Source organism: Aptenodytes patagonicus, chromosome Z (assembly GCF_965638725.1).
Source record: "Aptenodytes patagonicus chromosome Z, bAptPat1.pri.cur, whole genome shotgun sequence".
NCBI classification, from domain to species: domain Eukaryota; kingdom Metazoa; phylum Chordata; class Aves; order Sphenisciformes; family Spheniscidae; genus Aptenodytes; species Aptenodytes patagonicus.
This window is the reverse complement of record NC_134982.1, coordinates 29,800,054-29,814,215: the sequence shown is the minus strand read 5'-3', so window position 1 is coordinate 29,814,215 and position 14,162 is coordinate 29,800,054. Positions and strand designations below refer to the sequence as shown.

General features: G+C 39.7%; 1 protein-coding gene across 3 annotated transcripts in view; it reads right to left on the bottom strand.

Moving 5' to 3' along the window:
- ZNF366 (zinc finger protein 366) overlaps nucleotides 1-11,907 on the bottom strand; it is a 34,953-nt gene extending 23,046 nt beyond the window's left edge. For 2 of the 3 annotated variants that reach the window (XM_076362543.1, XM_076362542.1), the window contains exon 1: nucleotides 11,769-11,907. Coding sequence is in view for 1 of the 3 variants with exons in the window: in XM_076362542.1 (XP_076218657.1) it covers nucleotides 11,769-11,820 (52 nt within the window). In the remaining 2 variants the exon portion in view is untranslated. Of the gene's footprint in view, nucleotides 1-10,518; nucleotides 10,604-11,768 lie in introns of those variants that run through there. The other variant, XM_076362544.1, reaches the window with a different exon arrangement.
- Between the last annotated feature and the right edge of the window lie 2,255 nt (nucleotides 11,908-14,162).

Sequence of the window (14,162 nt, the reverse complement as noted above, 5' to 3'; positions counted from 1 at the left end):
TATTTTCCTTCTCTCCAGTACAAATGCTGTGTTCTCAGTTTAGCAGAATCATTTGCTATCCTTCTTGTTGCTTTTGTGTGTGCTCTGTCCTTAGTTTAGCAAAACCTCTGCTATCATTCTCACTACTTTTCTGTTGCCTAACAAGACAGTGGGAGGAGGTCACAGAGCAGTATGGCTGGGTTAACCACTGAACTTCTGCAATAGGGCCTTACTGGTAATGCCCCTAGCAGTACTTAAGCCTCATGGACCATCTCTAGTCATTTCGATGTACATATGAAGTGCCCTTTGAGTACAGTTTAGGCGTGCTGCTGTTTTGGCTCTTTATTTCTCTTTTTCTTACCCTCCTTTCTCCTTTTTTTTCCTTTTTTCTTCCTCTTTGTGAGTTTTCTTAGTTCTTCTCTTATGTTTCCTTCCCTCTTCACTTCTCCATTCCATCTGTGGTTCACTCCCTCTCTGCTTCTCTATTCTATCTGCTAAAATGGTCAGCAACACATAGATAACCTGGATAATGAAGTGGATGTTAAGTCCACAGGCTCTGAAGTGTTAGCTGTTCACACAAAGTCACCCCAAACCACAACTACACATGGTGGGAGCTTGCAAGGCACAGCAAATTATCTGGTCTAAAAGTGTGTAAAGGGACAAAGATTGTATGTCCTCAGCTGAGCACCTCCACCTGCCTGATTCTCTGGTACCAACAGAGAATTCAAGGCTACTTTGGAGTGGGGGGGAAGGGGAGACAGAACAGTTGTTTGTTGGCAGATGTCTACCTCTAGGTCCACAGCGCAGCCCTGCCCCATCTCTGCCCACAGCAGGGTGGGCTCTGGCCCAGCCTCTTGCCTTTCTCTTTCCCTCCACAGAAACTTGTTAAGTGCAGCCTGAAACAGAGCTGCTGGTGAGGTACAGGAGGATGTAAAACCAGACAAATCAGCTCAGGCTAGTAGTGTAGCTAACCCAAGATACTGGTCTTGTGAAGAACATAAGAAAGAGGAAAGAGTATCATGACAACTTTCCAGCATTTTCTTCAGGCCTCCAGCTGTCTGTGGCCCAGAGCTTTCCCGATCCAAAGATGTTGCATTCTGATTTTTTTTTTTATTCCATGAAGGATGGAGTGGATAAAAGTTATTTAATATAAAAATCCAAAGACAATGGCTTCTTGTGGGCTGAGGGGCATACGGAGATAGGTACTGTGTCCTGGGGAAGTGAGATATCTCTGAGTGCTTTGATGGAGGGTCTTGTACCTCCAGAGATTTAGAGAGGACCCAGGGCAGTGAGAGCTGCACTGTGCAGGAGGAGAGATGCCCACCCATGCTCTTCTCAACCTACCTCTCCCTGAAACACTTCTATTTCTTCTCCTTAAAGTCCCCTGAAACCCATGTGTACTGTAGGTTATTTCACTCATGCCCCACTTTCCATCTCCCCACCAACTCCCTGAACAGCTGACCCTGTCCTGCTTCAATTTCTCCCATGTTTAGAAACCATTATTTTGCCACTGTGAAGCTGGTTCATTTTTGCTGATAACCCTTTAACTGCATAGTCTTTATTGGTTAGGGTTTTTTAAATGTACAATGCCTCTCTTTTTTTCTTTTTTTATTCACCAAAACAGGAAAGCAAAATACATTCATATTCTGAATAGAAGTTCAGAGGATATGCGGGGGTGAACTATTGCCTCAAGCAGGCTAACCAATCTGTGGCACTGGGCTGCTTTTGAAGGTGCTCCTGTGTTCATGTCAAGAAGAAATTGTCTTAGGTACCCCAGACTAGTTTCACCTGTTTTGAAAACAAAAGCGCAAGGCTGAGTGCTGAGAGCTGTTGTCCAGGAAATGAGTACGGGTCTGAGTTTAGGCTGAAGATGTACCTTAACAAATTGCGCTCACCCATACTGGACCCTCAGTCCTTTGGCACTACAGAGAAAAGGTTACGAGGCAGAATGAACTGAAGGGAGCCTGACACCATAGCTAAGGCATAAACACAATCACTCAGGAGGGTGAAGTGCCTTTAACTTTAAATAAGTTGAAAGCTAAAGGAGAAGTGATGCCTGGAGGCGACCCCAGACCTATCTCTAGAGGGATGGAGTCTGCAGCCCCTGACTACCTCGTCTGACTTCTCTCTGCTCCCTGCCCCTTGGCGCTTGCTTTTTTGTCTGTGTAATGGGCCGGCTCCAGACAAAGGAGAGCAGGGTTACCCTCAGAGGCTCTAGTTAGGGCACGCACTTAAGAAGCTAGAGATGTGGGTCCAAACTCCTCAGGGGGGAGGGAGGAAGGAAGTGAATCAAATTCTCCCACCTTGTGGCTGCTATATTTTGCACTGAATTTGATGTCATTGGTGTATATTCAATTTCAAATAAACATTCTTACAAGACTGGGTCCCCAAGAGCATTTGGGCATAGGTATACTGAGTTTCCAGACCCTGCCCAGAGTTCAGGGCTGACAAGACCAGATTGACCATGATAGTGACATTGGGAGCACATACAGTAGCAGAGCTTTAAATGTGCAAAGCTTAACTGGTGCCAGCAGACCGGGTGGAAATGCAATTTGATCCTGCCCTCACTAGTGATTGGAATTAACGATGGGTTGGCCAGCTCAGTTAATTTCTCAATTAAACAATGGCAGTAATTCATCCTAATTCTCTCCCTGGCATCATCCACATTGTACTGAAATCATTATGGAAAATCTGGGGTGTAGCTGAGAACAAGATTTGGGATTTGGCTGTTATGAGGTGATGCCAATAAGACAAATTTCTTCCTTAAGTGGATAAGGAACTCCCATGTCAAAGGCTGGAACCATGGATCTGCCCCTGCCTTTATAAAGTATGTGGAGTCACTTTAATCACTGTTTATAGAAGTCCTATCACTCCATCCCTGTTTCCTGTCTACTTCCATATCTGCCACTACAAAAGTACATTTCTCGCACCATAGGAATCTTATGTATTAAATAGTTTTTCCTCTGGAAAATTATCAAATAACACTAACACAGTTTTAGGATTTTTTTCCCACCATACAGATATTATAAGAGACAGGGTGAACAGAAGAACAAATAAATAATATCAATATAAGGAAGGATCTGGTAGCAAAATAGTAATATTGAATAGAGTGTGGAGTCCTTGAAAGAAACACTTTGGACATAATGTTTCCACCTACAAAGCACAATCATTGAAGACTATAGTGAAGTGGAGACAGAGGGGGTTTGAGCTGTACAGTAGTATTATTTTAAAACAAATAACAGAGCTATGCAGAACACCCAAAATTAGAATGATCAAAAAAGCATGGCCTTCCATAACCCTCATGTTGTCCTGCTTGAGCTGTTGTTTTGAAAGTAAACCTTTCATTGGCTTTCATGACCTTTAAAAAGGAAATAGATTGAGCTTTCCTTCCTACTGTAGTCCCAGTGTCGTTATCACCTCTATGGAGGCCAGAGGGATGGTCTGGTCTCCTCCCACTTCTTTGTTATCTTAAAGGCTAGCTAAGGGCCACCTTCAGCCTTGGTTCTTCAAGCCAGCCTGCTGGCACCCTCCTACACCATTAGCAGTTAATTGCACCTTCTGGGCATTGCATGTGTAAAGCAACAGGTACCTCAAAAAAGAAAGTACCAGGTAAAATGTGAACGTATGCTTGGAGAAGGGCCAAGGGAGAAGAGGATTGTGTGGGAGAGTTTTCATATAGTCTCCAAAACAGGTTAGTTTTTTAATGAAAGTCTAGTTTTACTTAAACGTGGGAGAGTATTATTAGTCTTTAGCAGGACCATTGCTTTTTGTATTTATTTTGTGTTCAATTCTTTGTTTCACACAACTCAAAACTCATAGTGAAACTGAAGGTTGCTAAAATGGTAGGTATCGTGTGTTCCAGTAAGACACGCTATATCCTACAATAACTGAAAGAAAAGGAATTCATCCAGAAACTGTCGGAATTAGGAAAAATATACCTGCTACTGAACACTTCTCTTGGTGTCCAGTTCATTAAAAGTAATTACCAGATGATGCTTTCCTAATCATTTAGGAAAGATGAATAAAATTTATTTCAGCTGAAGTTTGAGCAGACTTCTTGCTGGAAAAGCTGCTTGGCTGAAAAGACTGATTAATCCCTATCAACCTCTATTACTCACTTGCAATTAAGTTGGTTCAGTAGTGGCTTAGACATTTCCCTCTGAACATAAGTTCAATAGGAAACACAGCAAAGGAGTTAGAGATGTCAGTGCCATTCGTAGGACACCACTGTGTTTATTCCATTGATACCCAAATAGAAAAAAACTAAGAATCATGAGCAATGAGACAGAGTTAAAAATGGCTCTTAAGCCAAATTACTCAGGCATAGGAGGAAACTACTTTTGATATATCTGCACTGTGATTAGGGAGCTCTGCTTTCCAGACTGCCAGAGCATAAAATCTGTGTTAATGCATTGAAACCATGCTGAATATGTATTTATTGTTCAGAAAATTTATCACCTTCACATACATCTCACAATTGCATTCAAATGAGGGTCCATTTTTAAAAATCAGTTTATTTTGTTGAAAGAGAAATGTGCTTAGTTCTTCAGTTCCAGCATAAAATGGTATTTTTGACTGATCATATGAAGTGCCTGCAAGGAAGTAATTTAAAAGAACTTCCTCTCTGGCTTTGCCCTTTACCTGTGATGCCAAACTTGAATCTTCTCCTTGACTGAACAGCAAAAAGCAAATGCTTTCCCTCTCTGATCCCCAAAATGCATCCTGCATATTGCTCTTAATTATTTTGTTAACTTCTAGAAAATTTTAAAAATAAGCATTAGTTTGTTGCCACAACTGAAGACAATCTGAAATTTAAAAAAAAATTATATTGCTTCTGTGATTTTGATCAATTGGAAAACAAATCTATGTAAATCAACTAACAGGGAAAAATTCTTGAGGTTAATTATTTTAAACTGAAACAGATTTAAAATGCCAGTTTTACTGAATTCAATAAACTAGCATACGGAGTGGGAATGGCAGCTCAGACTTAGCCAAATGTCATCAGCAGATACTGGAACAGAGACTAGAGCTACAAACAAATAAGAAATTACTTTTTGCCAAAGAAAAAAAAAGAGTGAGAAGAAACTCAACATAGTTTGAAATCTGAAATTCTGAACATTTCCCAAACCACCCTAGTACTAATCCTTCACAATTAGTGATGCCAGAGGCTTGGTTTGGATACTAACTCAGTTCAAATTTTCATCACAAGAAAAAGGAAACAAAAAAACCCCATCAAACCACTGTGACTCTACTCCATGACTAAGAATGGCCAACCAGCAACATAAAATGAAGTTTTGTAAAAAAACACCTTATATATTAATATAACTCTTTCTCTCAATCCCTATTCAGGGCTTTTTCCCTGGAAAAATGCTAAGTGCCACATACAAAAACCTGGAAGATTTGATAGAAATTATTGCTGTGTTTTGGAAGGAATAGTAGGCAAGGCTGTGGTATGGGCAGGGGGACGTTACCCGGAGGATAAGTAGTTGTATAAATTCTGTTCCAACCTACTGTCCTAACCATGTTCCGTGCCTTCCACTGGGTGCCTGTTCATGCTTTTTTTCTGTGTCTAGTAGTGAACAAGCTAGTGAAAATCCTCACAGCAGTCATTAGAGGGAACCCCGCGTCCTGATCATTTGCCTACAGAATCCAGTGACATCGGTTCAATTCCATTTCTTTGCCTGTGGCTTAAGCTTGGGGGGGTGTCCCTTTTTGTGGGACATGAAAAAAGAAATTAATGTATTAGTATTTTGATTTTTCTGGTAGAGGGAAGAGGAGATACGGAGGAGGAGTCAGTCAGCACCATTTCTCTGATGCATATGACTGCTTCCATTGCATCCTGACAAAATGCTACTTACAGATATATAAAATTATTCTGGAAACCTTGGTGACTTCATATTGTGAGTGCAGCATTATGCAGAAAAACTGTTTGGTATAACATTTGTGCTGGTGTGATTCCTTGCTCTGGTGCTGCATAAAAAATATTATTTTCCTGCACCTTTATAAATGGATGGGTTTAGTTTCTGCTAAACCTACGAGCACATTGTTGTCAACTTGCCCTTCCAGGAGGTCCTCTACAGTTTTCTGGAATTACTACCACAGGACAATAGTTTTGGACAAATACAGGACACTCTTCATAGCTTCAGAAACGTGCACTAGGGAACCAACCCAGTGTGGGCCGGTGCCTACCAGATGTTTCAAACAAGTTCTGCTGTTCCTTAGAAGCTGACAGATGCTTTAAAAACAGGTCATCCCTTTCCTTTTTACCTCCTGATACTGTTTTCATTACACACGTATTATAAGTACTTTTAAGAAAAAGTAGACAGGTAGAAAAATATCATGCTACCTGGAAGTACTGTATGAAAGACACCCCCTTTTCAAATAATGATTTCAAATAATTTTTACCTGGAACTGAAACACCAAGCTGAAACACTTCTTGCTTTAGAAAGCACTTCAGAGAGAGGGCTAAACCTGAAATAGTAACTATATTCCAATGTGTTCTTCCTGGATATCTTTAGAGTAGGTATATTTAAGTTCGGTTTAAATCTAGTGTATTGGGTGTTGGTAAGAGCACATACTCTTTCCAGTTTACAAAGTCTTTAGTAGCAGATCCAGCATAGACCCCTCCACAAAACAAAAGGTCTTTCATCACTGCAGAAAGAGTCTAACAGTTACATTGCAGCCCTAACTAGAGAAGACTAAAGCTTAAGTGGCTTTTGCACAGTCAGGAATAGCAACAAACCAGTGAAGAGGAAGACTGGAAGTCATCTTGTCCCTCCCAGACAACACACCTGTGGTTTATCAGAGGGCCTGGTGTCGGAATAAGCTGCTCCCTGAGAAGGGGCAAAGCTACGTGCTCCCATCCCAGAGCCGCCACACCTGCTCCTCCACCCTGGGAACACCACCCTGCAAAATTCTTTCCATGCGGAGAAATTAGGTGGTTTATATTCTTCATCAGGCCTCCAGACACAGGACTGCGGGGGTAATGCCTGCTTGCTGTGCACTAGTATTCCTTGTAGTACAGCATCATCTAAGAATAACAACTAAAAACATATGACCCTTCTCACAGCCTTGCTTTCAATTTCAAATCAGTTGTACCTTTCTCTAATTCATTAGTGAAAAGTGATGTTATCAATGTATGAGACTCAGTTTACCTTGTAGCATTTTGTAATTAAATGAACCTTCGGATTCAATGAACGTTTGTATTTTTCAGTGTTCTCTGAATTCTAATGCTGTTAATGAGCCTAAGCAGCTGGAAAGTTGGATGTTTCCAGGTTTACTTTTTATGAAGATTGACAAGGGGGAAATAGGTTTTCAGGAAACACACTTTTTATCCTAAGTTTTTTCTTTTAAATCACATGAATTCATGCATGCCCACAAAGTAGATGGAAAATGTGTCAGTGTTTTAGATTTCATAGTAGTAGAGGGAGGGAAGAGAAAGTAAGAATAATATTTTTTTTCATCCTTCATTCAAATAATTAATAATGTGTCTTTCTAACATACAAAGCAGGAAATAAGGAGTGAAAGTAAAAAACCACAAGCATTCACATAATTTCTTCCCGTAACCTTCAGAGCATGAAAATATTTTCTTTTAATATATGATTACTTAGCTTAATTACTTCCAGTGACATTAGAAGTCTTTATAATACATTAAACATTGTTGGTTTAGAAGGAAAATGCTGCATTTTGCTTATCAAGATCAGGGTAACACTAGTATAAAGCCATTTGTTTTACAAAAACAAGTCACAAAGGTATTAAGTTAGGAAGGAACTAAAAGAAAGATTAAATAATATTATTCATTGGATCAGTAGTATTTTAGAAGCCAGGCAAGAAGGACTAGTCCCTGCCAGATAGATATAAAGAAAAATCAGACATCCAGCATGCAGTTCTAGATGTGTTTTAAATAACCGTTAAGTATTAACTTGGGCCTTTTCATTGGATGAAAATCTGAATATCATCCATAAAATTCCACTGCATTTTAACAGCAGTGGAGTGCTGCGGTCTCAGTTTCAGAATATCAGCTTTTCAGCAGAAAGAGGATAACCCGAGACATCTTTTTTCCACACTTGTTTCTTTCTTTTTAAAGGCTTCACATTATTTGTCTCTCTATAATTCTTTCTTCTCCAAGACGACATTCCTTCCTTTTCAGTGGTCTTCTGGGATGGTAAACTAGAATGGGGAAAACTACTGCATTTAAGAAGAAAATGCTTGTTTGGTTTTAACAGACAGTCTGTTTTCAAAAATTGGTTGGGTTATAAAATTACTCCATCAAACAAATGAATAATTTTACAACTATCTGTAGCAGTCTACACAGCACTTGTAAGGTCTGTTTGAAGGAGCAGTTTGTTTCATTGGATCAGTTACTACTGGGGAACATGCATTAGTGCTCAGAAGCCATGGATCATTTGTTACCAACTAATAAGAAGCTACTTCTCCTTACACACCTTTGCCTGACTTGTGTCCTTAAACCATGGCCACAGAAAAACCCTATCACCTTACGCAGCCTTTACTGCTTTTGTTTCTCAGGGTGGTATTCTGCTGACACGTCTGACTGAGTGGAGTGCTTCATTCAGATAGGTGTCTTTCTGCATCATCGCAGTTTTGCAATACCAAAGATTGGAAACAATGTAAGTGCTATCTGGGGTAATCCATACTCTTCTGCCTCTGTATATGAGGCTTGTCTTGGGTTACTTCCATGATTCATCCCCCTGCGCTTCTCCCATTCTAAATCCTGCATATCTATCTGGCACTACTAGAAATGGCACCTAAAAGACATGCCAATATGTTCATCTGTGAGATGCACATCGTGCCTCAGTCCACCAGTATCTGCTCTACATCTAGATAGTCCTAAGGCAAGGCTTATTGATGTGCTTGTTTGAAAGAATGCGAAAACAATAAAAAACTCCTTAAAATTCAAAGATTCAAATTAGCTCCTGGTCAAAAATCTGTATTAGAGATGCCAAAGTGTTACTAGGAATGTAACTCAGTGCTACTATTCTACATCCAAAACTCACATTCTGAACAGTTTTCACCATTAAAGAAGCTGGTCCTGAATATAAAAAGGCAATTGACATTTACAGAAAGACTTCTATCAGTTTCTATGCTTTTTGAATCAGACCTGTTAACTTGGGATTTCCATGGGCTACAACTTGTTTCTGTAACATCTTTGCCATCATTGCTGTAGTTTTGTTTTTATTTTTCAGAACAAAAGCAAAAACTGTCTATATTTTGTTTCATTATAACTGAGAACAAGTCAAATGGAAATAATGGTTTTAAAAAATTCTCTGGGAAAATACATACACTGACTGACCGTTTACTTATGTATGCTATATACATAAATATGGCTCTTAGCAATAGAAGCAATAAGACTTTAAGCAAAATAAACAGAGCCTCTCTCTTTTTATTCTTGATTTATTACTTCAACTTTTTTTTTTAATAACATTGAGGTGAATAACTGAAAATTCATTTCACAAACATTTAATCTGTGCCATAAGCTGGTAGTAGATCTGTACTCAATCCAGCCTCAGACTATACCCTTCTCTGGTTGTAAATATCTCAGCAATGTGGGATAAGGATAACATATCAGCCAAAAATCTCCTCTTCCTGACACCTAGAGAAAGGTATTAGTTGTGTTACAAATTACCATTATACTAAATCATGTTACAGTTATCCCAGCAATGAATTATACAATGTGAAAACAAATAAACTCTAAATGATTGCAAAAATGTATTACTTGAAGGAAAAGTAAACCCAATAGGTGACATCTAAGAATGAAGTTCAAAACTCAGGGTCTATTTTTTTACTGTCAGATTATTAGCATTCCTTGAAAAATGCTCTGTGTGCTCATTATTGGGGAATGGGTTTAAAAATAGCATGTACTGCTCTTGGCCACTTATTATGAATATGAACACATTTATTCTTTTTTATGTATTTCAGACAATCTCTCAGAGAAAGAATTTATCGTATACATGGTCCAAATCAAGAATACATTAATGTTTAGTATCTTCAGAAACAAAATCTGTACCGAAAGGCTGCAGCTGGCTCTTACCTACATGGTAAACTGAACTTCTGAACTAACCAGATCAGAACTTACAGGTGATTGCAATCCAGACCAACACTCTGCAGTTCGAGCAAAATACCACTGCAAATACAGTGCTTATGTATTTTTTTAATGTTTGGGAGACTCTTCTACTTCTCACTTGAAGTAAAAAGTGGTTTTCCAGATGTTTGACATGTAACTGTCAAAATAGCTGTCCAAATCATCTATTTAATTTGGATCAGTATTTAGTCACGTAAAACATAAACCCAGGTATCCCGAGCGAAAGATGTGGCAAGTAGTTTTCATGGCAACACCTGGCATTTACTTGCTATTAGCAGAGGATTCTTTGTGGGTTAAGTATAACCAAATAAACCTAACAATTGGTACCAAACTAGACTGAGTTGCAACATTAAGCTACGGAGTTCAAGAAATGAGTTATTTCCACCTCCTTTGGCAGAACCCATCTGCTGCTCCTAAAGCGAAGAGAATCTACAACTTACCTAGAACACAGGCTGAATTTGGGGTAGATCACTCCTTCCTATGGAAAAACTTGCAGAAAGACACCAGATAGAGGGGGAAGAAAATCCTTTCCACCCGTTGGTTCAGCGAGGGGTGGGAGCAGAGGGCTGTCCCGGGGCGGAAGTGCAACCCAGGTGCCCTGGCGGGAGCAGGAGCGGGAGCAGGAGCGGGAGTGGGGCAGCTCGAGCTGCCTGCCGGCCCTCCGCGATGCCTGCCCGCCATTTGGAGCCACTCTGCCTGGGCTCCAGGCGTCCTACAGAGGACCCTACACTTCAGAGCTGCAGCTTGAAGAAATACTGGATCAGAAGATGACCAAGCTCACCTTCTGCAGAGAAATGGACACCTGTCCTAATTCTTCCCCCCACCTCTGCATTCTGCTTTTATAAAAGCACGGGAGGGGGGGATTTTTCTCTTCCAATATTTGGAACGTACTCTTGCATTCAATCATTCATTTTACATGCCACTTCTGATCATTCTGATACATTCATGCCCGACATAAAAAATATTATTGGTATCTACAACAATGCAAGCAACAAATAAACATTTGAGTCCATCCTATTACTGATGCTGGTGATCTGCCTTGGTGTTGTTATATACTACACAACATGAACTTTTCTTTGTTTTTTTCAAGTGAGAACCTGGAACTGTCTTACCATGTCTTAAATGTCACTGTTCCTAGACTAATCATATACACAGAGGAGCAGAGATAAACATGTGTAATCATAAACACAACATGGTTTGAAGGAAAAAAAAAAAGCCCTAGCAATTCTTCTCCCACTATAGCACAGGTTGGTGGGTTGGAGCAGACTTCAGTAGTGGCAGATGATATATGAAATACATCAATTTGCATATGACACAGCTTCTCTTTTATTTCAGCAATGGCCCAGTGAACCTTGCTGAAACGTTCAGGATAAAGTTAGTGAAGCCTGTAACAAGATTCTGATCGCAGAAGCCATATATGCAAAATTCACAGCAAATTATGTTATGAATATTATCAGCCTCACTGGAAGACACTTTTTTGCCTGCGTTGGTTAAACCATATGCTATTATCACCAGTATCTAAAAAGCAGACTACAGGTATCTATAGCGTAAATATACTGCTTGTCAATGCATATGGTTATTACCTTTTTATCAGTTAAATGTGTATCTGATTAATGCCTTTTCTTAATACAAAAGCGTATATATTGCACTTCTAAAGAGTTAACCGTAAAAGCATTTTTGCTTAACTTACCAGTTGTTGAAGCTGGAAGGAGTCTTGCCCTAAACTCTCTACCTGCTCTCATGTTGGTAATCTCTGTCTCTCTCTCCCTCTCTCTCCCTCCCCCCGTGCAGAGATTGCAGTAAACTTAGAAAACTAGCAGGGACAGTGTTTCAAATGACTTAAGAAAGAGAACAGGAACAATCATTTCGTTCTCTTTTTTTCAGATGAGTACAGTACCTTCAGAAAGAAGGAAGGAAGGGAGGGGAGAGGAAGTCAACAACCCTTTGCTTTCCTGCAAAAAAATAAGGAAACAGCAGATAGCAATCTCATTTTCTCTCAAACAAAATGTTTGGAAAAATAAATATATCCAAACCAAAGGGAATTCTTCAAGTATTATATCGGCATTATTGGCTTCATAAAACCTACTTTACAGCTTGCTATGTGCAACTACATGAAATGAATTTCCGAAGTAGTGGGTAGGAATAAGACACCCATATCTTATGCAGAAAAATTAGCCATAAGCTTGCACAGATAATGTAGGCTTTTACTCTAGAGAAGGAGTGATCGTAGATGTATACACATATCTCGTTTCCATGGTGATATAGGTACAAAAATTCCTAAAACCACTCTTTACTGTGATCACAAGAAAATAGCATGCTGGATATTTATAGAATGCTGTGAAATAAAAAGGGGGATGAAAGGGGTCACAAAAATGGTAAGGATCATAGCTTGATATTGGAGTTGCAGTAACAAGTAATTTATCTCAAAGAATTGCATTATAGAAGGCATCCTGATTTTTCCAAACAAAACCAACGTGCTATGTTCTAGGACAGATTTTATACTTTATTTTATTTCTTTCTTTCCCCATTAAACATATTTTCACAACCAGATACTGGCCAGCTGGCTGGAGGTATACTTGGGATAAGTTTAGTCCATTGTGCTCCACTGTGTTTTTGTTTGCTTGTATGTTTTCCTCTAACTTTATCTGTCATCTGAGGTCCACTTTTAGTGATTAGATGCTCCCTTTTTTTTCCCGCTTTTTTTTTCCATTCTAATATTCTTGCCAGTAAACACCTTCACACTATCGCTGGGGCTGCGTTTTCAGCTGGCCTTGTAATGTAGTCCTGAAGGTGGGGCTGCTCATCGACGAGCAATTCAGGTTTGAGTTCTATGAAAGGCATAGAACAAAAAGCCATTTCAAATGGCCCTCTCCTATAAACTGTGCATCCAGACTTTGCTCTGGGAGCAATAGCTAGATGAATGCTGCTGAAGTAAATTGAGTTATTGCTATAAATCCAGTGTTAATGGGAGGACAAGTTGGTACACCATCCCATAAAGATTATTATTTCTTTTATTGTACAATAATGAGAATTGATAAGTTGCAAACCAACATAGGAAGTAGCTCTTTGGCACCTGTGTTCCTTCATGCAATTCCTGGTGCTATTTCCAGAAGATGTCTAGCAATGATTTGGCTGGAGAGGCTTTTATTTTAATATTCACAAACTGAAAGCTTTGATAATGGACACCAGTAGTTGACAGAGCAGTGCAGGTGCTACGAGTGATCTCTGGCCTTAGAACATCACCATGTTTTCTGGAATGGGCGAAAGCTTAACAGAAGGGTGAATTTTAAAAGCAAAAGAATGCAATGCATTTAGGGTATATACTGGAAATTAAGTGCTTGATACTTCCTTGGGAATGGAGGCCCTAATCAAACAGGTCTCTAGTACATACCAAGCACAAGGAAAGTAAAGAGGTGTGGGAAGCCACCAAATTGTATTGTCCTGTGGGGTCAGGCTAATAGCTCAAAAAATTTGATTTTGTTTTGAAATTGTTTTTCAAGATCTTAAAGATGGTAGCAGTTTCCAGGCTTTTTAAGTTTGTTTTATTTATTTTTTTGCCAGGCCTGCCAGATTAATGAGACCCTGAAGACTGCCATTACGTATCATTTTGTTTCTCTCCATTGGGAACACATTGCAGAAGTTTAGTTGAAAACCTATACCGACCAAGTTAGGATCATTCTTATCTAAGTCGCTGAGGGTATGTGATAGTCTGTGTAGCCTCTATGAAGGACTTAATTGTCACAGATGTCCCATACTTCTTCAAACAGCAGGTTTCCCTTTCTTGAGGATTGCAAAGCTAAGAAGCTGGCCACAAACATCCATATGGCATCTTCAACAGGTTATAAGACTTTGCTATTCTGATTGATGGAGACTGTGAGAGCCCCCCACTTCAGCAAGGGTAGCAGATGTAATGTCTTTGCTTAACCTACCTCCGGTCCCTGTCAGCAGCCTTTCCACCACCCAAGTGCTCAGGACTTACTTAGTTGCCCCACCCGAGGCCAGGTAGAGTAATCTTGCTTCCCAGCGTGTGGCCACTGTAGTACTTGACTCGCTCTTACTTCTGCCAATTTCTCCCAACTGCTGC